The sequence below is a fragment of the Nerophis lumbriciformis genome, linkage group LG02 (assembly GCF_033978685.3).
Source record: "Nerophis lumbriciformis linkage group LG02, RoL_Nlum_v2.1, whole genome shotgun sequence".
In the NCBI taxonomy this organism is placed as follows: domain Eukaryota; kingdom Metazoa; phylum Chordata; class Actinopteri; order Syngnathiformes; family Syngnathidae; genus Nerophis; species Nerophis lumbriciformis.
In genome coordinates, this window is record NC_084549.2 from 53811657 (window position 1) to 53838082 (window position 26426).

The following is a 26426-nucleotide window of genomic DNA, read 5'->3' on the forward strand; positions in this document are numbered from 1 at the left end:
TTCCTTCAACCTTAAATGTTGGTTATTTAAATAGGACTTACTCAAACAAGATGTTAATGCCTTGGCCATTATTTGTTGTTTACTATCTCGTTTGTTTTCATATTCCATTTCATAATCTATTCCGTGACAAGAAATAACAGGAATATAGGAAACATCAGCTGCAGTTTCCAGCCAGAATCCAGTATTTATTTCAAAGTCACAGTGGTTGACTAATTTTGCTAAAAAGTTACTGAATCGATTTCGACTCATTGTTTTGTTTCGTATGGTATCGTTCTAAACAAATAATATCGTCCCTGAATCGTATCGGCAAAAACAAATTCTGAATCGACTCAAATTGTTAAAAGGAATCGTTATAGCCCTAAATATGATCAATATCTTGGTATTTCTTTTAAGCGGATATTGAAAACAAAAAAAATAGTTCATATCAATATATATTGGAATTTGGAGCCCACTAATTGCTTCTTTTTCCTTTTGTGTTCCAAAAGAAAGCAAAAGTGTTTGCTATTATAAAAGCGGTGTCCCATCACATTGCTGAAGATATGCTCCCAGTTGCAAACGTAGAAAAGAAAACAGAGCTGCGGAAAATAATTGACACACTATAATTGACTACACTTCCCAGTTGCAACTGTTGAGCTGCAGTGGCGGTATTGTCACCTCCCACAGAACATCCCTATTGCAGTTAACATGTTGGTGTTCCTGGCCAAAATCTTGGGAGGGAACAAAGACGTGCATATGTTTTGTAGAAATGTTGACCTAAAAAAACTACTACTGTGAAAGGTCAATTATTTTTAAGTTGCTGCCAACATTTAAAATAAATCCTCCAAACCAAGCACTTTATTTTATATTGTATGCTTTTGTGTTTTTGTTATTAGCTGAGGAGTTAAGTATAGCTAAATGTTTGCTTTAAAGAAAATTCAAGATTATATTTAGTTTAAAAATAGATTTTGTCTTTATATATTTTTTTATGTGCATTTACACTTAAACATTTTAATGAAGTTACTCATGTTAAGTACATGTTTCAATAAACCAACTTGACACCTATATTTGGCTTTGAGTTTGCCTAAACTCATTTAACGGAATATTGGAGTATATATCTGTATTCAGCCAAAATATATCGGGATATGCGTTTTGTTCCATATCGTCCAGCTCTAGACAAGACTCCTTTGGATCTCACGTCAACAAAATACTGAACAAGAAAAAAAGGCTTGATGGTCCAAATAAACGGGATGATGACATAAAGTACCTGTACCTGTAGAGTTGAAACAAATTGTCCTACCTGTCCTGGGGGAAGATGAGCAGTTGTTCAGAGTTGTAGAGCTCCTGCAGTACATTAGACAGGAACTGTCCCCACCAGCGTTCGCCCCCACACAGCTGCACCAACAGCAGGCCAGCATGAAGACGGATTTTTGGTGTCCCACTGAGGCAAAGGTGTTTGAAGAGTTCCTCACAAGCCTGCGCATGGAAGGTGTTCTGGAGCACCGACGGCACCGAGTGGCCTGATAATGTATCCACACACGTATGGCTAAATTAGTATGCATATCAATCATGAGATTGTGACCCTGGCATCAATAAATGTCTAATCCCCTTCTTACCATTGTTAGAGTGCAGCAGGCTAAGCAGCGTGTCCAGAAGGTAGCGGATGATGGTTCTCAGCTGCTCTGTGGAGGAGTTGTGGACCAGGTCTGGCGCTTCCTGAGACTTGGTGGTGGGGAAAGACTTTCGACTGGCACCGAGTGACACGCGCAGTCGCTGGACGGCATGGTGAGCCAGGTTGAGCTGCAGCTGAAGTTGGGTGCAATCTTGGTAGGCTGAAAAAACACGTTGGTCCTCCTCTACCACCTTGTCTGGTTTGCGTAAGAAGTACTGGGCGTTGTTGGCGCTATTGAGAGGTGGCAGGTCGATATTCTGCAGGAGTGTCTCCAAGCGATGACAAGCCAGATTGTACCTGTATAACAAGAAGACAAAAACCTTGGACAACTGTACACAAATGACTAGGGGTGTAACGGTATTGTTAATATCGCAATATTTTGGTTTCAAATGCTAGTAATAATGCCATGGTATGTGACGGTATCAAACGAGAACTTGAAGTGCTCATCATTAAAGTAGTGTTTTTCTGGCGCAATTAAATAGGAACATGTCTAAATCTCCCGTGACAAGCAGAGTGGAGAACCTCCTGTGAAGTTTAAATAAGAAGTATGGACACATTTTGGTTTTACGATGAACACAAAAACAACAGAGGATGTTGGAGTCTCTCGTTGGTCTGATGAGTAAGTAGAAAAGCAGTTAGTTCATTTTTGAGTAACTTCTCATGTGGGACAGCAGAAATGCAATTAAACACTGCACACCACGACATCTACAACAAGGAATACAAATCAATTGAGAAGCCACTTGAGGAACCATCACCAAGAAAATATCCTTGATGTGAAGCCAAGACGCCAATGAGGCCAAACATCAATTTGTGAGGTATTTACATTAAATAAAAGTTAAATTGTCAGTTAACCTTCCGAGAATCAGCATTCTCCTAATACAAAAATGTCTACTGCAGAGGACGATGCTTCTCAGGAAGTTAAAAGTTTAAAAACACTAAACTGTACATTGTTTTACACTTGTTAAACTGGATGTTTACATTGTCAGCTTAAATATACTCAACTAATGTTACTTAAAACACTTTGTTTCAGGACTATTCTCTGCATGTAAAAATTGCTGTTTTCAATGATAAATATGATTTGAGCATTATGTTTGTCTGCAATTACAGTAAGTGTGTTTATCCTTAACATTCTTGACACTTTTTTTTTTTTTTACACACACAATGTCATTTTTACCAAGCGTTTTTGTTGTTAACAATACCACAACAATATCGTACTATGGCCTTAATACCATGACGATATTATACCGTGGGATCTTGATATGGTTACATCCCTACAAATAACTATATCATAAATGTTTATAATTTTAAACATATAATTATATGGTGGCTCTCCGCACAACCATACATTTAAATTCTATTATATTTTATATATGACTCCTAGGGCCTGATTTATTAAAGGTGTGTGTGTGTACTAAAACACATGCAAACTTGATAACACATGCAAAGCTGATCTACTAAACGTGTGCTAAGTGAATTGTGTCTGTTAATTGAGCAGAATAAGACATGCAATCCATTTTGCATCTCTGTCTTCATTATTATGCCAAATATATTCTGGTCATCCAAACGGCAACAATACTGGGAAGAGAAAATGAAAATATTATTTAACACACTCATCACTGTTTTAGGAGGACTAGTTGGTGTTTTATTTAGCATGTGTCAGAGGGATGTGCAAACTGACAGATCCACACACAAAATCAGTGCTTGCAGTGCACAGACAGACGATGGAAAGACGAGAATCCTGCATCCTACGTGTGTGTGTCAACATTCTGAAATACAAATATAGGACAAATCGTCTATTCAACAATTTCATTTTACAATTTTTGATGCGTTTTGGTGTTTGTTGGCGCTTTTTTTAATGTTCGTTTTTTTTAGGAAATATATTAATATACCTCTTAAATGAAAATATGTCTTTCAATATGCATTTTCTTGCATTTTAGTCATACTCGACGCACAAATGCTGGTGATAGCCTTGCACACCGAATGTGAAAGTGAAAGAAAAGTGTCGGTGTGCACATGTTTCTGTTGTCAGGATTGCGAATCAGAAAAGGTGTTACAGATTATAGATGTCTGCTGCTGGTTCAACACATCGCACACAGGGAGGGAGCATGATAACATGAATCTGATGAAAATTATCATCTCTGTGTTAAAAGTCCTGCACGCAAAATCCTCATTAAAATAAGGCCGCCTGCACTACTTTTCAATTGCACACGCATTGTTAGTCGATCACACGCAACACACCCACTAATAGTACACACTATTTTATTTTTTGCATAAGCTGTGTATCGCATGGTATTTGGATCTTAGTAAATCAAGCCCTTGATGAGCTATGTAGAGGTGTCCCAGTCCGATATCAGCACACGTATTGGATTACATGTAAGTGTTCCAATACAGTCCTGCTCAAACAACCACCAGGTACCATCTGTGAGCAGATAATACTATATACCGGTAATCTCTTTCTTTTTCAGACTTATCAGGTCGGTAGTGCATTCTTCACACGTTGCAAACTGACCTCATAAGAAGTGAAACAAGCAGTTTTACAATTCGTAAGTTTATACAAACTATGAGATCGTCACTTTTCACAAGAGTGTTTGTAGTTCAAGTCTTGTCCATAAGGACAAATCATCCACCCGTGTTTTAGTTTGAATTGAAAAAGCATAACATGAACAAGCCAACAAGCTCGTTATAATGTATTTTCTGTCATACCTGCACTGGATGTCTTCCTGTAATGCAATCATCATGGTCAAGTGCTGATCCACATCGGGCTGACGAGCAGATTCATGATCTCCCCGTATGAGATCGTGAATCAATTTAAGCTCATTCTCCCAGGGTAGAATATAGGTATGGCCGTAGTAAAAGCCCAATGGAACCTTTGCCCGGGCATTTGTACTGCCATAGCGTCCAATCACAGTGATCTACAGAAAAGTCAAATAAATAAATATTTTACTACCCCACCAAAACATAATTATTGCTGTCTGTGATCACACGTGCATCTCCATAATGACAATGGCATATACAATGTTGACATTTTAGAGTTTTTGAAATTCTTTAACCTGCTAAGAACTTTCTAACAAGTACTGTTAAAGTCCCCTGAACAACAGTTTGTGTACTAATATGCCAGCAAGATGCACGTGATAAATGCATACATTCAAATACATATGTTCAACTTAGTATGTTTATTAGGGCAGGATAGCAGCAGACCTTCATGAACCTGCAGGTGGGCGGAGGCAGCAGGTCATGCAGAATGAGCGAGTGGGTGCTGATGTCAGTGGCCACCACCAGTCTGCGTCCATCCACCTCCTCATCCAGCGTCCAAATATCTATAGACAGAGAGGCCAGGTCGCTGCAGGTTGGGATCAGCGCATCAGTCAGCAGGACGGGTCGGCCAAAGTCCAGCGTCACAAAGCGACGAGCTCCTGGGAGGAAATTTAACCATTACGACCAAGGAAACCTTCATTGGCTTTACACACTTTATTGACTACATATTGCAGATTAATAGCACATTTAGGGATGGGAATCGAAAACTGGTTCTTGTTCAGAACTGGTTCCCAGTGTATCAATTCCTTGGAATCGCTTGCCATTCTTTCAAATGTTTCTTTTATCGATCCTTCCGGGTGGGGATGGCTTGGCATAGTGACATCAGTTTACAAAATGGCAGAGCCCGGGTGCAACAAACGCTCTTCAGTTGACTATATTTTACAAGAAAAGATTGCAACAGTGCTGCTTGTAATAATTATAAGGCTGCTAGTTCATTAAGAGGAGGAAATGTGGGCAATATGCTGAAACATTTCAACACACAGCATGCAATAATTACAAATGAAAGTCGCGTTTTGAACCGCTCCGATCTCATCCCAGCACAGTAATGCGAGCATGTCATCTGAATACAACAGGTACGGTACTAACGAATGCCTTCCATCATGTTAGCGCTATTTGTTAAACTGAAACAAATGCCTTCTCATTTAGATGAGCATGACGGGAAAAAGAGTCTGACTGACTCCGAGGCGGACAGCTAGTTCACGTCTGCCGCTAGACAAATGTCACTGAGCAGTGACTCAGTTTGTGGTCAAAAGTTTTCATTTTCTGCAGGTGAATGTTCAATTGTAGTCAGAGAAAAGTTGCATATTTTCCTGCAACCAGATTTTCTCTCTGTCATTATATTATACAGGTGAAACTCATAAAATTAGAATATGGTGTAAAAATCCATTCATATCAGCAGTTTAACTTCAAATGTGAAATTAATATGTGATGTTAGCTCATTACATGCAAAGTGAGATATGTCAAGCCTTTATTTGTTATAATTTTGATCATCATGGCTTACAGTTTTTGAAACTTTACATTTTCTGAGATTTTCAATTCCAAGTTTTTATAAACTGTAAGCCATAGTCATTCAAAATGAAAAAAACAATAAAGGCTTGACTTATCTCACTTTGCATGTAATAAGTTAAAATCACTTGTTACATTCTTGTGTAATTTGCACATTATTAAATTCTGCAGAAGAATATTACTTTCTTTTCTTTATTTACAAAAAAGTTTTTTTTTTCTTCTTTACTACGTATTTGCCTTTTGAGACCTCACTGTAGGCTTTGTAAGGTCATGTTACCTCTAAACTAAACAAAATTGATGCTAATCCACCTCTATAAGAGAACTGTTGAGGAACCGAATTGTTAAGCAGAATCGAAAGTGCAATCGGAACTGGAAAAATCTTATAAATTCCCATCCATAAGCACATTAATGACACAATTTATAGTAATTTAATAAATTCATTGTAATTTAATAATGCTTTTCATTCAAGTAGAAACATAACAGAAAGTAATGTTTCATTTGATTTTGACAACCAAAGGAAAGCTTCGTTACATTATGTCAAGAACATGTCTAATTATACAGTGACCAGTAATATTACAATGGTACCTTTGGTTTTATATACCCCACTTTTTATAGGATTCCGTTTTTAATATAATGTTCACCTCAGTTTTGATATACTGTCTTAATTATTGAATTATCATTCAATGGATAGAGTGTCCAAACAAAGAATTCTCCCATTGGTAACTCAGTCTCCATACTTTTTCTATTGAGTATGACTGGAAAATAATTCACCATGGGACCAAAGAAAGTCGTGATTACTAGTCCATTGATAAAGAAGGTAAAGAAGTTGAGAAACACTATTGAAATCGAGAAAGAACTTGAAGTATGAATATAGTTTCTGTGTGGCTTTCCCTTCCCCTTCTCTCTCCCCACTCATCGCCAACAAGAGTGTCCAATAAAGTCAAAAGTGACGTTAAATATTAATTTATACATTTAATTGATCATTTATTTTGTATTTCACATTGTTTTCTGAAAGTATCATTATTCTCTATAAATGGGTTATACTTGAAGGTTATACCGGTACCTTTTCTACCTTCAAGGTACCGGTACTCAAAGCGCTTTGACACTATTTCCACATTCACCCATTCACACACACATTCACACACTGATGGCGGGAGCTGCCATGCAAGGCCCTAACCACGACCCATCAGGAGCAAGGGTGAAGTGACTTGCTCAAGGACACAACAGTCGTGACAAGGTTGGAAGAAGGTGGGGATCAAACCAGGAACCCTCAGGTTGCTGGCACGGCCACTCTCCCAACTTCGCCACGCCGTCCCCCATGTGCTCATATTTATGGCTATCTGGAACAAATTAATAGATTTAAATTATTTCTAATAGAAAAAAATTGCTTAATTTTTTTCTATGATTTGTCTTAGCTATTGTCTGACCTCTTGGAACTAAATATGAACAGAAAACAAGGTACCACTGTACATGATTCCCTGCTTATTTAGAAAATGTACCAATATAAAAATATTTTGATGGTATTTTTATATTAAAAAAAGAGATACGGAATGTAAAACCAATTTTAGAAATTATTATCTAAATAATTAGTATTTCATTGAGTAAAATAAGATACTGCCTCTTGCCCAAACAGCTGGGTTAGGCTGCAGTTTACTCCCAGCAGTCCTGGTAGGTAGGGAATAATTTATTATTTCACATAATCAAGAAAAATTTCATGTATAATTTAATTTTTTTTTAGTTTGTTTAATTTCATACTATATCGTGTCTTTCTGTTCAAATAAATAGACCGTTCATATCTTGGTACTGTGAACTGTATATTAAAGTAGCTAAAAAAAATGTTTGGTTCACATCCACATCCCGATTCTAATTTATCCCGATTCAAAATCAATTCATAATTTTCAAAAATTAGATACAGAAATATGTTTTAAAAAGAAGGTTTTTTAGGCCTTTTCTGCGCTTACTTGCAGGATGTACCGTATTTTCCGCACTATAAGGCGCACCGGACTATAAGGCGCACCTTCAACGAATGGCCTATTTTAAAACTTTGTTCATATATAAGGCGCACCGCATTATAAGGCGCATAGAATAGACGCTACAGTAGAGGCTGGGGTTACGTTATGCATCCATTAGATGGAGCTGCGCTAAAGGGAATGTCAACAAAACAAATAGTGATTGTACTGACACTTCTACTTGCTTCTCTCTGTTCAACAACCCACTGTTCGAGTTTGTCCTCCAACTGTAGCCATCTCGCTTTGTTCCCTCGGAAACTCTGTTTAGTCTTCTTTACTTGGCGCAGGTCATCATGTTTCTTCCTCCACTTCCGCACCATTGATTCGTTAATGTTAAATTCTCTCGCTGCTGCTCTATTCCCGTGTTCTACTGCGTGACTGATCGCCTTGAGTTTAAACTCTGCGTCGTAAGTGTGTCTCTTAATAGGAGCCATTTTGGGGTCTTTACATAAAGTTTATGTCTCGCAACTATGGTAAGCAGCCGCCAACTTCATTTTCCCCCGTAGAAGAAGCAGCGCGGGGGAAAATGAAGTCGGCGTAGTTATCGTAGTTGCGAGACCTGTTGTGGCTCAATATTGGTCCATATATACGGCGTGGCAAAGTTGGTAGAGTGGCCGTGCCAGCAATCGAAGGGTTGCTGGTTACTGGGGTTCAATCCCCACCTTCTACCATCCTAGTCACGTCCGTTGTGTCCTTGGGCAAGACACTTCACCCCTTGCTCCTGATGGCTGCTGGTTAGCGCCTTGCATGGCAGCTCCCACCATCAGTGTGTGAATGTGTGTGTGAATGGGTGAATGTGGAAATACTGTCAAAGAGCTTTGAGTACCTTGAAGGTAGAAAAGCGCTATACAAGTATAACCCATTTATCATTTATTTATATAAGGCGCACTGGATTATAAGGCGCACTGTCAGCTTGAGGAAATTGGAGGTTTTTAGGTGCGCCTTATAGTGCGGAAAATACGGTACACGACATACTGTACATTAGCAGCCAAGAGAAGCATTTGTTACCTGTAACCTGTTTTGAAATGTTTATATAATTTGTTATACCAAATAATTAGGGACGTAGCGATATTAAAATCTCATCGTACGATATTATCCCGGTATGGCCACGGTACGATATTTTTGTGGCATTGTCCCCCCCAAAAAAAGACTTGGTAAAAATGCTGTAGTGTGTAAAATGAGGTTGCAGGAATGTTTAGGATAAACACAATTTGCTGTAATTGACCACAAACATAATGCTCGAATGTTCGAATCATATTTTTTTCTACAAATGTGTATTTTCAAGTGCAGAGAATTGTGCGGAATTGTCCACTGTTTTAAGCAAATATCTGACAATTTAAAATTTAATGTCACTTCCTCAAAAACTGATGTTTCGCTTCACTGGCTTCAAATATATTTTCAGAGTGATGGTTTAATCAAGGAGCCTCTCATATTTCCTTTGGTGTGCAGTCGGACTGGACGTTTGACCTCCGCAGCGGTGCACTGTGACGCGCCCTGTTTGCATAACCCCGCCAACGAGGTTATATTTTCGCCAGGGTTTGTTTGTCTGAATGTTAGCAACATAACTCAAAATGTTATGGGTGGACTCTGATCAAATGTTAAGGAAATGTTTACAAAAAAACAATTCCTCTCTCATCTACTTCGATCACACTTCTCCGGCGTGCTTCCTCCTTTCCACCCCTTTACGGTATTCCACGCCCCCACCTCCCGGTCCCGTCCTGCGCAGATGATTATGGAAGATGTGGTTTATTTTTCTACCAGCCTATGCAAAAGCGCCAGAAAAAAACTACACTCACTAAGTTTTCGTTTCATACCGTCAGACATCACAGCATTATTGTGATGATTTTGAAACCGCAATACAGCGGTATCCACAATACCATTACACCCCTGCAAGATAACATATTGCAAGTATCAGTTTAAATCGAGAATGGTGTTGAATCAAGAATTGTCGCCCCAAAAACCTGAATCGAATCGTGAGTTGTTGGAAGAGTCATACTGTACCTACTGTATAACTTTTTATGTGACTTTTACACTGAAATACTGAAGATACGACCAAATGACTTACCAGAATGCATCCTCTCGATGATGATAGACTGATGTGGGGGAGGCTGCAGGAAGTGCGATGCCTGAGAAATGGCTAAAGCCAGACCGCTGCCCATTGGGCTCTGGGGGAAAAAGTCAACATGAATCCTGCTCACATAAATGCTTGCTTAGTATTCAAATTGGCTATACATCCATTATGTTCTCACTAACCAGTTTGGCTTTTTGGGTGTTTTTGTGCGCTGCCAGGTTAACAGGTCCAGGGTCCATCATGGAGCCAGGGAAGAGGTGAGCCAGCTCAGCACTGAAGGCTGCGGATACAGCTTCATTTGGCGGCGTAAGGGGCGGGGTCATGAAGAGGGGCGTAGTTTTAGGTGTTGGAGGGATGACGTCAGAAGGATGGATGAAGAAACCCGGCGCAGAGGACGGGTTGGAAGGCACTGAGTTGTGGATGGGTCCCACGCCAGAGGTGGCAGCAGCAGCTGCAGATGTGGTCTGATGCAGCTTGGCTTCCAGCTTTGCCTTCTGCTTGCAGTAAAGACACAAAAGACATTTCCTAACACTTAAACATAATAGTTCCATGCAATCCAAACAAGTTGTACATAAGGAATGATGCATTTGTTTTTCAGTTGGGAAATATTGACGTGTATTCAAGAAAGACTCAGCATCACGACAGGAAGTGGAACTGCTCATCTCCAACCAGACGTCTGCTCTGATAGCTGACTGTCTTCGAATGGCTACGCGACTATATGATCGTGATCGCCATTAATTTTGAGTTTGATTACGCTGATCAAACATGGCGGAAAAGTCTGTTAGAAGTTACCGCTGTAGTAAACAGTAGGGAAGCAACGATGCTTTGTATAATTTTGTTGTTTTTGTTTGTGGATAAAAAAAACATTTTGTTCCTGACATAAACATTAAACTTGTTTTATGTGTTGGTATACCGGTACATTATTTTACAGTACCTCAAATTCAAACTGCACAAAATGTGAGTTTTAAAAACTCCACAATATGGGCCACCGCCACTCATCTTTCCAAGTAATAAAGAATACAAATATCAATTTACCGTTTGAATGTCTAAAAGTATTCACTACACCAATTATACTTTGTTTACAGCAGGATGTTTGTGATGACAAGCAAAAAAACAAAATAACCTTGAGAGAGAAATAAAAAGAACATACATTTATTTGTATTATTATTGTGGCAGTAGTTTGCAATTGTTTCTAAGTGAAAGAAAAAAGGCTGCATGACACTTCATAATGATTCCCTTTGCAAACAGACAAACAAAAAAGCTGTTTGTTCGACAATAATTATGTGTGGTTTATGACACATTGGAACATTCCATACAGTTTTAGGGTTTGGTTTATGTAAAGACAATTAGGTGAGTATGTGTAAAAAAAAAAAACATGCACATAATGGCAAATTGACAGATGAGAAAGTCTGGTACTTGTTACCGTGCTTTCAGTCAATTCATCCTGTATAACATGGTGTACAATATGAAATACACACCCTCTTGTGGCCTGACTTGTCAAGGAATGACCAATACTCAGAACAATAGGAGCGTCTAAGGAAGAATTACAATTTTAAATTTACACCAGTTGGGCCAGTCTTTTGAAAAGCTTTTTAACTATAGATTAATATTCAAACATCACTTCAAATAATTGTACAATAGTTTAAATGTGTCAGCACTTTGTATTTTTGACGAAAGAAAATGGGTCAGGAAGTTCAGGAACAACCCAGAAACCATCAAGACTCAATGTTGCCATGAAGTGAAAACTACTCCAACACCAGTGAAGAAATTTTTATATCATCGTGGACTGGGAGGACACCAACCAGAAAAACACCTTCAAGACTTGACTGAAATTAGCATCTGAGCACGACGGCTGGATCATATGTGATATGCTATTGTTGATCTTCTGCCTGAAGGTATCTCCAAAAGACATAAAGCTCATATATTCGTTCATATATTTGTATTTATTGAGGTCATGCTCTGGTTGGTTTTCCACTCTGTTTACTAGGGATGGGGGATATGGCCTAAAATCTATGTTGCGATATATATCACAGCCTCCTGCGATAACGATGTATATCGCAATATATTACTTGCAGGGTTTCCCGCAGCGCTTTGTTGTTAAGGCGCCTGCCTTAACAACAAAGAGCCACCACCTAAACTAAAGTCTTAACAAGCTGCTCAGCTTAGTTCGGCCTCTGCCTCTGTCAGTACGTCTCTGCAGCACCGAGCATTGTCTCACCCACAGAACCATCTGATTGGTTACACGCAGAGCGGTAACAGCCAATCAGCAGTGTGTATTCAGAGCGCATGTAACAGCCAATCAGCAGTGCGTATTCAGAGCGCATGGAGTCAGTGCTCCTGCGGTGTGGTGAGCAGAAAGGTGTTTAGCTAGACTGACCATATGTACTCTTTCCCCCGGACATGTCCTCTTTTGCTGGGCTGTCCGGGCGGGGTTTCTTAAATGCCTCAAATGTCTGGCATTTTGAGGTAGGGTTGCGTGTATTTTCAATGTTCGTTCAGTGTTAAGAACGGGTTGAAAACAAAACAAATTGTGGAGGCGAGCACACGCAGCAGCATTCGTGAGGGAGGGGCAGAGACTGAGAGCGAGAGAGCGAGAGAGTCGAGAGACAGACAGGACACAAGAGAGAGATGCCGAAACCTAAATGCAACTTCACGGATGATTTGCGGAAAAGGTATCCGTGTTTTCGTCCTGTCCGTGACACATGGGAAGCAGAATGCACTGTGTGCAAAGCAGGAAAGTATATATCTGTGGCAAATAAAGATCTGCAAGCCCATATCAACACTACATAGCACAAAAACAGCTGTGCAGGGCGAGAGATCATCTGCTGTTTGTTGTTTCAATTTAATTAACCTGCTTTGAGGCATTATTTATGTTTACATTATATAACAAGAGGTTATTTTAAATTCTTCTACCTCTGCACTTTTTCCAAAACTGTGAATGTTACAGAATATAAGTGTGACTTATTTTATTATATTGTCAACCAGTGTTGGCGTTAACGCACTTTTTGTGTATTTTTAAGCATTGAAATCAGAAAGGACGCAGATTATTTTTTATTTTCTACCTACCGCCCCGTTTGCTTGTTTTGTTATTGTCTCGATTATCGCTTTCCGTCAGTGTTTTGTTTTGTTTATATTTGCCGGGTCAAATTTCCGTCCCTGTTTATTGCGTTTTTATTGGTCGTAAATTTTGATTTGCCCAAAGTTTTATCAATGACAAATACTGCCTCAGTTTGCACTGGGACAAGTTTACCGCGAGGGGCTGTCAAAAGAAAGACTTGATGGTAAACACTAAGGTGAGTGTAAAGTCAACCTTTTTAACTTCATCCTGTGCCATGTTAAAGTAAAATACCAATGATTGTCACACACACACTAGGTGTGGCGAAATTATTCTCTGCATTTGACCCATCACCCTTGATCTCCCCCTGGGAGGTGAGGGGAGCAGTGAGCAGCAGCGGTAGCCGCGCCCGGGAATCATTTTTATGGTGATTTAACCCCCAATTCCAACCCTTGATGCTGAGTGCCAAGCAGAGAGGTAATGGGTCCCAGTAAAGCCTCCAGTAAATGACTTGTTTTAGTCTTTGTGAGTCCATGAAAACTTCACTTTTATCTCCTGCTGTATCCACATCGTTCCAGGATGGAGACAGGCTAGCTGTTAGCTTCAAGCTCACCAGCACCCGACCAGACTCCTCCACTCCAAAAACATACTTTTTAAAATGTGTTTTCTTTTTTTATAATTTTTTATAAATTAAAATGATGAAAAAGGTTTATGACAACCTTTTTCCAAAACACAATATAGAATGTGACATATAACAGGATAATGCATCCATTTATCATTTGTTTTCAAACCGCTGACAAAAAAGTGGGACCCCAAAAATTTACTGTGGGATCCCATTTTTATGACTGCTGTCAACAGAGAAGAAAAAATCCATCCATCCATCCATCCATCCATCTTCTTCCGCTTATCCGAGGTCGGGTCGCGGGGGCAGCAGTTTAGGCAGGGAAGCCCAGACTTCCCTCTCCCCAGCCACTTCGTCCAGCTCCTCCCGGGGGATCCCGAGGCGTTCCCAGGTCAGCCGGGAGAGATAGTCTTCCCAGCGTGTCCTGGGTCTTCCCCGTGGCCTCCTACCGGTCGGACGTGCCCGAAACACCTTCCTAGGGAGGCGTTCGGGTGGCATCCTGACCAGATGCCCGAACCACCTCATCTGGCTCCTCTCGATGTGGAGGAGCAGCGGCTTTACTTTGAGCTCCCCCCGAATGACAGAGCTTCTCACCCTATCTCTAAGGGAGAGCCCCGCCACTCGGCGGAGGAAACTCATTTCGGCCGCTTGTACCCGTGATCAAAGCTCATGACCATAGGTGAGGATGGGAACGTAGATCGACCGGTAAATCGAGAGCTTTGCCTTCCGGCTCAGCTCCTTCTTCACCACAACGGATCGATACAGCGTCCGCATTACTGAAGACGCCACACCGATCCGCCTGTCGATCTCACGATCCACTCTTCCCTCACTCGTGAACAAAACTCCGAGGTACTTGAACTCCTCCACTTGGGGCAAGATCTCCTCCCCAACCCGGAGATGGCACTCCACCCTTTTCCGGGAGAGAACCATGGACTCGGACTTGGAGGTGCTGATTCCCATCCCAGTCGCTTCACACTCGGCTGCGAACCGATCCAGCGAGAGCTGAAGATCTTGGCCAGAGGAAGCCATCAGGACCACATCATCTGCAAATAGCAGAGACCTAATCCTGCAGCCACCAAACCAGATCCCCTCAACGCCCTGACTGCGTCTAGAAATTCTGTCCATAAAGGTTATGAACAGAATCGGTGACAAAGGGCAGCCTTGGCGGAGTCCAACCCTCACTGGAAACGTGTCCGACTTACTGCCGGCAATGCGGACCAAGCTCTGGCACTGATTATACAGGGAGCGAACTGCCACAATCAGACAGTCCGTTACCCCATACTCTCTGAGCACTCCCCACAGGACTTCCCGGGGTACACGGTCGAATGCCTTCTCCAAGTCCACAAAGCACATGTAGACTGGTTGGGCAAACTCCCATGCACCCTCAAGGACCCTGCCGAGAGTATAGAGCTGGTCCACAGTTCCACGACCAGGACGAAAACCACACTGTTCCTCCTGAATCCTAGGTTCGACTATCCGGCGTGGCCTCCTCTCCAGTACACCTGAATAGACCTTACCGGGAAGGCTGAAATGCTTTTTTAAAATAAATATATTATTTATAAAGCAAGTTCGAGTATCATTGGCAAATGTTCACCTAGTCCCGGCCTTGGCGTGCTGCCCGCCTTGGCACGTATATATGTCTCCTCTTTTTAGGATTTCAGAATATGGTCAGCCTAGTTTAGCAGGTAAACATAAGGCAGCGGACTCCCCCCAAATTATAATAAACACCTCCCAGTCAACTACTAGTAACATCACTATGAGCCCGTTGACGTTCTAGAAACATAAGCGGCAGCTCAGCTCGCTCGCAGTCCTTGAGGTGAAGGCTAATTAGCTTTTAGCGTAACGTTAGCTTACTGTGCGGTGCGTGCGTGTGTGTTACGGACAGCAAAGCCTTGTCTGAGAGAAAGACAAGCATTATTGACCTACAGGTAACAACCAAGTTATTTCACTTTACCTTTTTCTGTGTTGAAGCAGCAAAAAACGACGTTATGTTAAATGAAGAGTTTCCTGAAGCTGTCTCTGACAGTTTATATAATAATGTAACTTAGTATCTCAGGTAAGTAGGACTGTTTTGTGTTTTGTTTTTACTTTACGTAAAAAATATCGATATATATCGCCATTCAGCAAATGGAGCGGAAAATACAACCAAAAATTGTAGGCATCTTCACGCGACGAAGCCGGCCTACTTCACCACAGTCTGTAGTCTATTGCCCCCCCAGGCTGTGGTGGCAGCGATGAGGTGGAGACGTGATGGTGATGGCGACAGGCCGAGTTACACTGTTCCTTACACCCACCCACCCCGTCACACTGACTTGGTATATAAATGATAATAAAATAATTTCATAAATCGGCTACAAAAAGTTTCCAATTTAGTTGCTGACGTATGTACAAATATAGCATCATTCGCGCTGTATTATTTTTTCAAAACAAGTATTTATGTAATTTTTAATTTACTGTTCATATCTGGTTAATTTCTGTTGTACATGGTTCTATTTACACTTATGTTCAAATGTAATAAAGACGTATTCTTCTGCTTGGATACATCACATTAGTTTTGGGTCATGCTACAAATGTAGGTATTGATCAAATATCAAGTAGTTCCAGGGGTCATATTATTGGTCATATTGATACTTCACATTTTGAAGATCATTGAATGATGCCATATTTGATCACAATTATACTCATAAAAACACAGGATTGCGGTCTAACAATATAAATTAAATATTTAAATTATTTTCTACTATTGGCTCTCATTTACATCCTTTGATTTTTTTCCCTTAAAGTCCTCCTGTGCCCAGGTACTCATTTCCTGAGTTTGAAAACACTAACAAAAACGACAGTAACGAGTTTATGATAATAAAAAATATTTAATTCTCAATAATAATAATATACTTGTTATTGTTACTGTCCATAGTTGTATCGATCTGCCAACCTTCAAGAGCTTTAGCTTGGCGGTTAACATTCTACGGTGTGTAGAGTAGCATGTTTAGCCGTTTCTCGTCCTCCAGGAACGATACTTGTAAGAAACATACTTTGTTGCCTAGTTTGCATGACATGGCTAGAATGTGTCATCAACATGCATTATCAACAGAAAAAGATAGTATTAAAAACTCTGTCGTCGGACAAATTTATATCATTTTATATCATTTATACTTTACATCGTTTGTATCGCGCAACCCTACCGTTCACCCTTGCTCAAAAACACAAAATAATGAGACTGACTGTGAATGGAGCTTGTTGTTGCAACTCCTTATAGTAAGTGGCGGAATGTTTAGTAACCCTGCAGCTTAACATACCTCATTCAAATGTGCAATCATGAAGGTTGAATTAATGACTCCCAATTAATTGTATTTGCAACCGAGCTGTGTTTATAGAATATTTGTTCTGTATTTTTTCCTTTGGACAGTGAAAAAGTAGCAATTATGGCTGTGTCCATCTTTTCGTGTTATTTGTTTATTCCTTGTGGTTTTCCTCACCTGTTGCTGCAGCTTAAGCAGCTGTTGCTGCTTCTCCTGGAGGACCTGCAACTGTTGTTCTGCTGACACCATAGCGTGGGACAGAGATTGCAGTGCCACTTGGGCTGCAGAACTGAGAGCTGTTGACGCTTCGCCAACCGCTCCCGTTGACAGGGCGCCGACTGCTGGGGGTACACCGAAGGTACTCACTGGGGGTTGAAGAATGGAAGTTTAGAGCCGGCAGCTTGTACGGCTGCAGCACGATGACGACAATCACGCTTACCAGTGAACATGCTTGCATCGTCGCGCTCCACTCGTGTGCCATCACTAGTGGAGATACAAGTAAAGTGCAAAGGCTCCACCTCCAAGAGTCCCGTTAATGCTGTAAAGCTTCCCTCTGCTGCCGCACAGCTGCTTACTTTACCATTCCCTGCAGAAATAACACAGTTGTACGCAAAAAAAACACCTTAGAGAATGTTGTAATGATCTTTAAAAATAATTAAAAACAGTTCTATACTGCTTAAACCGTCTTAGCATACATGTATGTGCAGTGAAACTAGCTTAAGTCGCTCCTGTTTATGTAGACAACCCATCTATGTGGACCACTCCTAGTTGAGGTTGACATACATGGTGGACCACTTTTGTTGGGTCATTTCTATGTTCACATGTTGTATAGCAGAGCGGAACAATTTTGAGAGAAAAAAAAAAAAACTAATGGCGATTTTTCCCTCCAAAATTGCCATTCCATTTGCTATTTTTATATTTTAAAGTTAAAGTACCAATAATTGTCACACACATACACTAGGTGTGGTGAAATTTGTCCTCTGCATTTGACCCATCCCCTTGTTCACCCCCTGGGAGGTGAGGGGAGCAGTGGGCAGCAGCTGTGGCCGCGCCCGGGAATCATTTTTGGTGATTTAACCCCCAATTCCAACCCTTGATGCGGAGTGCCAAGCAGGGAGGTAATGGGTCCCATTTTTATAGTCTTTGGTATGACTCGGCCGGGGTTTGAACTCACAACCTACCGATCTCAGGGCGGACACTCTAACCACAAGGCCACTGAGTAGGCCTAAAAAATGCAAAAAAATGCGAAACTAATAAGTGAAAGAAGACATGTTACTTTTAGACTGTCAATCAACATGTTCTTGTCTCAAAGTGCCACACATTAGAACAACATGCAATAATCTTCTTGAAAAAATATTTGGACTTAGAGCTTTTGTCTACATCATGCCCTTTAACTGAAGGAATAATCGATAAAAACTAAACAGTGATTATAATGTAATGTAATTATAATATATATTAATAATGTAAGTAACCATTTAAACGGATATACAATTATCTGTCATTACTGCACAATTCTTTATCATTGGACTGTAATTGGAATGTAAATAACTTTGTTATCTTAAATAAATAAACAAAAAATTAAATAGACTCTTTTCTACGAGCAACAATTTTTCGTCATTAGATATTCAACATCTTTAGGTGGATTTATTTTTCGAGTTGGAAAAATTAGGTCGGAAGTCGTCTTTTTGTTTATTGCTATCACGGTGACATATTTGCTCGTTAGTCCGTATTGATGGGCTCTTATCGTCCATCCGATTTGAAGCTGAAATATTCCCACATTGTCACATTTGGCTTTGTAATCTTATGTTTTTCCTCCTAATTTGTGTTACTTTGCGGCACTTCTGGCGAGTGTTGGCTACGGCGCCCAGTTGTAGTCTCCACCGAGACAAAATGACTGAAAAGAGAGGCCACTCTGTTTAGGTAACTCTACAGTTAAATAAACGCCGTCAGGTGCTGAGAGCAATGCATAAAGCAAGGCGTCTTTCTTCCTGCTTAATACAAAAGACAAACAAGCGCGACGTTCAACAATTTTGATTAGCGAACATGTCTGTTACTCAAATGCCGGTCAACTGTGGAGAAAAAAAAAACTTCGCCTCTTGCGGTTATTTACCACACCAATTAAAATCTTGATGTCGATTCGATTTGGATTAATCATGCAGCCTTATTTTGTAGTAATGTTAACTTCATCATTATCACTAAGCAGCAACATACATACTGGCTAATTACACAACATTAATACTTGCACACACAAACTTATTGTTCAGTGCAAACAAAGTATGCTTCATAATAAAAGCATGACAGTATTTGCCTGGATTCTACCACAGCAACGCGCAAAATCCACCCACACGTGATGTCATGAAGGGTATGTATGTCTTTTTCTTTGAGCTTGGGCATAGGTCAAGTCACATAGTAAAGCATACAGCTGCAAGCGCATTATTACCAATAGCATTCTTACTCCAGAGACAGCAAAAACATTTCATTATTCTTAGTTTGACACAAACTCTTTAAAACAGGTGCTCCACACACCTTCAGCAAGTGGAAGTACAAAGAGGAGTTCAATTGTTAGTTTTCACTTCCCTTACTGCATATGACTGGCTTTACCTGAGAGAATGTCAGACAGGTCAATCTCATCCGACTGGACCCCAATGCTGCTGTTGAAGGCGTTCTTACAAGAGGAACCGCTCACCTCAAGGTCAAAGAGCACCGGATCAAAAGGGGAGCTGTACAGTCCATACCTGTAAGGGAAGCAAAAGGGAGTAAATAAGGAAGCAAAACTTCAACTCAAGAGTGAGGTGTTTTCATGATAACTAAACTGTCACCAATCTACCCTATAGTCTATAAATCAAGTCATCTCTGGTCAGGAACACTTTAATATCTATGTGGGGAACATTCCACCGAATCAAGGTTATTTGTGTCCTCACAAAATAAAATGTATAGGTGCACAATTTGTTTTTATTAATCAAAGTAACAAAATATAAATTGTAACTTGAACACATTAAAAATAGCATTTGTTGCCTAGGCCCACTTCTTAAAATTAAACTTTAGCATAAGTGCAGCCCGTGGGCCACAGCTTGTTTTTTTATTGGCTCGTGACACATTCTAAAGACAAATTAACACGGTTCTTGATTAGTACATTACAAAAACAAACGAAAATATGCAAATTTGGGAGACATTGCTTGTGAATGCTGAAATATACAAGCCACGGAAATCTGAACTTAAATGCTAACGTTGGCATGCTAACACTTAGCATGCTAACAGTCAGCATGTGTAAAGTACCAAGTTATAAGACTCTGATATGTTTGCCGTAAAATTGTCAAAAAAAAAAGTTAGCACACTAATGTTAGTATGCTAGAACATTCACGTTAGCATATTAAGGGTTAGCATGTGTCAGGTACCCAGATATATGACTCTGATGTGTTGCGTGCAAAAATTGGCCTAACAAGTTAGCATGCAAATGTTAGTAATGCTGCCTGAGGCTAAGCCAATCAGTGGCCACAATACTGAACAGCGCGGTCTCATAGTTTTGGTCTCGTCTAGTGGCTACTACTACTGTAGTATTGGTATTTCTTAGTTTATGTAGCCATTTTTATGCTTGTAAATGATTTATTTAGGGCAAAATTACATAGAATATTATTTGCTACCAATAACACTAGGTTAAGGTATGGATGTTAAGTTCAGATAGGTCAGCATAAATAGATTGACCTATATTGTATTGGTATTAGTATCTTTAATGTACAATACAAACTGTATCAAAGTTGCCCCCGCATCCTTAAATTTTTATTTATGCGGAACATCCCTAAATTTAAATCAGGCAATAAATGTTTTGTTTTTTTTACATATCGGAGGTAGTAATTCAAAACAAAAATGTCTGTGGTCTAGAAGTTTTTTGTCATCTGTGAGAGAGATGTTAAGTTTGCATCCTGCAACACATGCCACGAACAAGTATCTTGTGGTGGGGAGCTCATGAAAAACAAACAACCAATATGATAGGGCATTTGAAAACCTGACATTTGTTTGTGTATGGGGAGTTCTCGAGGCTCACGGTAGAGAATGACAAGGCGGCGGCGGGAGCAGCTAATGCTAAACAAACGCTAACTCAGCCAACGCTCGTATGAGAACGATAGCCAGAAGGCCAAGTAAATTTCCCAGAAAATTATGGAATTCATCGGGTCAGATGACCAGCTTTTCTCAGTAGTGGAAGACACCGGGTTTCGCACACAGCTCTCTCACTAAAAGCCCCGATATGTGCTACCTGGATGTAAATATTTTACATACGTAGACCTGCCAGAGCTCTACCATCAGTGTACTCTCACATTAAAGGTCTCCTTAAAAAAGGCGTCTCATCCTCTAAGTTTCACGAGTGATATATGGAGCTCATGTCGTTGTAAAGTGTTACAGATCGCTGGAGTGCTTCAAATTTACAACTTCACAAAGCTGTTTTATATGCGGTGGAGTTTGCTGCCATAGCTTTAGCAGTAGCATTTACAAAAATGTTCCAAACATTGCATATTCCAAAAGGCAAGGTGCACGTGATTCTGAGAGATCATGCCCGTAACCCGGTGAAAGGTATGACAGACGCTGGCTTACCACATTTGGAGTGTATGGAACACACCCTGCAGCTGCCCATCCACGATGCAGTGATGCAGTGATGCAGTAGAGCACTATAAATTAAATTTTTGCCACAGGGAGACGCATTGTTGGGCACTTAAGGCATTCTTTCTTAGCATGTGCAAGACTTCAGGTTGAAAGCTTTTCAGTTGTCCTCTTGATTGAATAATTGCTGCACTGTGTTTACGTTTTGTATTTAGTCTCTTGAAAAAATAAGTTAAAACTGTTTTTGTCTAAACTAAGGTGATTATATGGTTTCTTGTGTCAGTTAATGTGGCCAGCCAATTGCTTGGATTTTACTGACGTCACGTCCAGGTGTTCAAGCTAGCTCTGTTTTCAACGGGTGCCAGGCGCCTTTTAGCCTTTATCGAAGAAAAAATGCCCTATGCTTGTGTTGTTATCGGCTGTATGGATCGTTCAAATCGCGGAAAGGATCAACGTTTCATCAGAGATCCTCGAGAGGTAATCCAAAAGGGCGAAAAAGTGCAAGATTTTACGAAAAAATGACGACAAAAGCATGTAGCTCACAATTGAGTACAAGGAAGCAGAGTCGAAGAATGCATGAGTTTGCAGTGATCACTTTGTTAAAGGTTTGTTTGATATACTTTTACCAAGACAACTATTACAAATTAGAATTAAATAAAATAGACAAAACATATGTATTCTTGTCTCTTGCAAGGATTAAGAACAATAGGCAAAATTGTAAAAAAAAGAAAGAAAAAAAAAGAAAAAAAAAAAGTGCAGTTCCCCTTTAAGAAACAGTGGTTTAATATGTGCATTATCAGATTTAGAGTTGAAAAAAGACAGAAATTAAGTTTATAATAAAAAAATACTGGCATTGATTTGATGTAAATGTCCCACGGTGCACAGGCAGGAGGCTTTCATTAGTTTTGATAGCAGCTGGTGAATAACTTACCTATGCCATATTTCAATTATTCCTGTACTCCAACACCTCCAATAGTCATGAATTTAACAGAACAAGTTAGCATCCGTAGGTAGAACTAAAACGCACCTGGTCTGCAGCAGTGCCTCCATTGGTGTAAGTCGATCTTGTAACTGTCTGGAGACTGCCGTGAGTAAGGAAGCGCAGGCGGTGCTGCAAGCTGCCAGGTCCTCTTCCTTAACATAGTTCAGCAACACAAAGTACCAGTAAACCGAGCCTGGAAGAAGACATTAAAAGGAGAATGACAATTAAGACGAGGAGGTGGTGCGATGTGCTGTTGCTCAGAAACGTACCCCCCGTTGCTGCAGCAGGCAAGTCACACATATTTTCCAGCAGGGCCTTCAGAAGGCTTGTGCCAAAACCGTGTTGACTCAGATCTCCTTTTCCATTGCTTCAGCAAGAAGATGAAAGTATTATTTTCCCACCAATACATACTGTAAGTAATCAGCAAAGATGAACATCAACCATGTTTCTTACCTGATGCAAAGTGCAAGAAAGCGGGAACACTTGTGTGCTATGCTCCTCCCAGCCTCAAAGAAACACACTGCAACAATCTCCATCAGCCTCACCCTGGTTTTGAGCAGCAGCCCTTCCTTTCCTTCATGTAAGCTGAAACAGAAGACAACATCACATGTAAACGCCACCACAATAATCGCGGTAAAAGCTTGGTCATACCTGCAGGGGCCATTAGAAAAAACACCTGCCAGCCAGCACAGAATGTCCAGGATGAGGCCTTGAGCGTGTTCTGAGGAGAGGCCACCCTCTATCCGTTGACACAGCGCATCGAGCAGCTTCTCGTGGAAGTCTGGGAATTGCAGCATTGCACAACGCTGCACCCTTAAACACAAATGTAAGCCAGGTTTCAAGTTGGAAAAAAGTCGAGATCAAAGACAAAGCAAGAGGTATTCACACAAGTTAAACCCCTTTAAAGGCATTGTTTAACTTTACAATTGGGATTGAACTGTATAACAGAATCACTGGATTTGCAATTCTACATTCTAGAAAAGCATTGTCTTTTTTTTTTTTTTTGTGAGAAAACCGCCTACTTGTGCTTTTTTCCTTGACAAAAATAGCCTTTCATTCTCATTCACCCTAAATCGGTAATAATTTACATAAAATGTACAGCAAAATAATATAGTACAGCATACATGTATGACATCAGTGCAAGATGGGCTACGTTAGCACTAGCTTCAACAATTAACTTTCTTAAAATGTTCAAAACTTTGAGCGAGGTGAACACAAGTTAATACATGATTGTAGGTCCTTACTGGAATTACAACAGATAAGCAGTAGGAGTGTTACAATAGAACATTTCTACTTGCGATGCAATACCAATGTTGGAGCCTTGACTATTGGCCGATAACAATATTGATCCAGTATCAGCAGGAATCATACTTTTTTTTTGGAGTGTGGAATTTTGTAAAAGGTTTGATCCAGGCCAAGGCAATCAACCGATTTTATCGCTAAATTCATGTTTTTTGTTGCAGTCGATTTAAAAAACAAAAAATCTATGTTTTGTCCTTTAGCTCCACAGATTTTTTTCCCCAGGAGCTTCCGTAGCTTCCGCCCTCCCCCTTAATACCTTAACGGAGCAAGAAGATTGTTCTCAAGAAAATAATAGAGTTGTTGGTGGTTAAGATTTGCGGCAAAAGGCATGAAACAAGTGACTAGCATGCCGCAAAGTTTGTTTAAAAAAGGAAGCGGCACAACAAACTTATTCCAGCATCTGAAACAGAAGCATCCAGCCCAGCAGGGGAAATGCCACTCTACGAGGGGAACAAGACCGCAACAAAGAAAATGACATCATCGTAAAGTTTGCATAATTTGGGCGCTGACTTGTGAAATGCAATTATCTTCCAAAAGCATAAAGGGCAGTGTCTCCAGAAAGAGCAACCGCAGCTGACGTAGACTGGATGTTTACATTCTTGTGAAAAGAGGTGACAATCACAACATTGTCATCTTTGTTGACACTGGAACTAATCATTCAGAATAAGCGCTTTACATTTAATGGATGTTTAACTCATACACCAGTGGAAAATATGTTTGTGAAGTTGAACTGTGCCACCCCCTAACAGGTCACGGCAGACAACAAGCGAATTTGCAACGCTACTCGGCTGTTCGAGACATGGGACAAGAAAAAACTGATACTAAACAAAACTGTTAAATAACTATTGTGTTGACCTGCTGGTGGTAATGTGTATGGTCATGTGTTACTGATTTTCCAAGCTCCCATGTTTGTAAACATACCCGCAGTGCCTAAAAGATAGTTGACAAAGAATGAGGAAGTGTGTCTGTGTGAGAAAAAAAAATGTGTGTGAACGAGTAAGAAGATTTGTCTTTACCAGGCATTACTGTGTAGCTGCTGCTAACCGACAGTTCTGAATCAGTTGATACGATTGATAATGTGAACAATCTACTGGCCTCCAGTACACCAGCTAATAGTCAAGTGCACTTTGAGGGGACAACGTGTTCACATGATGAAAAGAGTCTGTAGCAGGCTCAGGTGTGCTGAGTGAGTCAATGTCCCAGCTGTTCAAGTGTCACCTGTTGCTCAGTGACTAACCTAATGTGTTCTTTTATTTGCCAGTTGCTTTGAATTGCAGTCTAACAGGTTTCTCACCACAATCCAAAAGTTCAATGTCTGTTTATAGCCATTGTTTGGACAGTTTGATCTGATCTGCACTGCATCGCCCCAAGGTAAATTAGTTTCAAAAATATCCTTAGAGAGGTAAAAGCAAATATTTGAATTAAACATAACACATCATTATATGTGTTCTTATTTTTGTTATACTGTGTTGTGTACTGAACACAGCCCATAATACACTTGAATACATCCATGACAGTTTCAGCAGTGACCATCCATGACAGTTTCAGCAGTGACAAAACTGACATGTGTATGAGAAAATGTGGGTAATGCTGGGTGATAGTGCAGCTTCCTAATTTACAGAAGCCTGTCATGCAGGCCGGTTGAGTGCTGACTTTGAAACAGACTGTGGTGTAGGTGGTAAATCTCCACAAAAACTGTCATTCCATACTCAAATCCATTTTACCTCTCTTTAGGAACAGACGTCTTCTTGAACTTCCTGATTGTGACGGACACTTCCTGCAGCAGATCGCAGCCATGTAGATTTTCAACTTTTTTGGATGATGCTTGGGTTTCTGCTTTAATGACAGATGCCTTTTCCTAAGCAAAAACAACAAAAAGTGGACATAATCAATGGTTATCGCCATTCATCTTCAAAAACTGTCATCCATACATATTGTACACAATAAATATAGGACAGGATAGACTTTACTTATCCCACAATAGGTCTTGTTCCACTGCAGGAACTTTCCATTAAATAAAGTACCACCCTGTTGTTCAACCAAAATCTACCCGAGTGGATTTATAGTTGCAGTGGAACTATTTTTTAGTTCCTAGTGATGAAATGGGACTTTCGATGTACCCCAGGAACCTTAGAGGGGCGGGGTGTGCTGTCGAACGCTGATTGTTTGAACACAGTTGGGGCGTTTCTAAAACTTTGAATTTGAGTCAATTCAGGTCATTTAATCGATCGCAAATGGATTGCTCGGTTTGTTTTGGAAGACGTTTGGTTGCTCATCCGAGTAGGCTTCATCAGTTTGTGCTCATAGACTAAGATTGGTCAGATCTCGTCCAGCGGCTGGTGCCAAAACCCCAAATATTTATAACCAAAAAAAAACAGGAAGGTGTGCCTGGGCAAGGATGGTTTCGCCCTATCGTAGTGAGAAAAACAACTGTTTTGATGCAAACGACCAATCCTAACTCTAAAAGCCAACGACAGTCCTGACCTGGATGAATGAGAACCTTCATAGACGAGATTCGTAATCGA

At 40.3% G+C, this 26426-nt stretch overlaps 1 protein-coding gene across 3 annotated transcripts in view; it reads right to left on the reverse strand.

Moving 5' to 3' along the window:
* birc6 (baculoviral IAP repeat containing 6) overlaps window positions 1-26426 on the reverse strand; it is a 195409-nt gene that overhangs the window by 104750 nt on the left and 64233 nt on the right. For 2 of the 3 annotated variants that reach the window (XM_061964627.2, XM_061964626.2), the window contains exons 17-30: window positions 25626-25759; window positions 23251-23412; window positions 23053-23184; window positions 22869-22966; window positions 22645-22792; window positions 19626-19759; window positions 17464-17610; window positions 17202-17389; window positions 10231-10542; window positions 10043-10142; window positions 4847-5061; window positions 4352-4560; window positions 1593-1945; window positions 1277-1496 (exon numbers count right to left, since the gene is read on the reverse strand). In XM_061964627.2, coding sequence (XP_061820611.2) covers window positions 1277-1496; window positions 1593-1945; window positions 4352-4560; window positions 4847-5061; window positions 10043-10142; window positions 10231-10542; window positions 17202-17389; window positions 17464-17610; window positions 19626-19759; window positions 22645-22792; window positions 22869-22966; window positions 23053-23184; window positions 23251-23412; window positions 25626-25759 — 2552 coding nt within the window. The remainder of the gene's footprint in view (window positions 1-1276; window positions 1497-1592; window positions 1946-4351; window positions 4561-4846; window positions 5062-10042; window positions 10143-10230; window positions 10543-17201; window positions 17390-17463; window positions 17611-19625; window positions 19760-22644; window positions 22793-22868; window positions 22967-23052; window positions 23185-23250; window positions 23413-25625; window positions 25760-26426) is intronic. The other variant, XM_061964628.2, reaches the window with a different exon arrangement.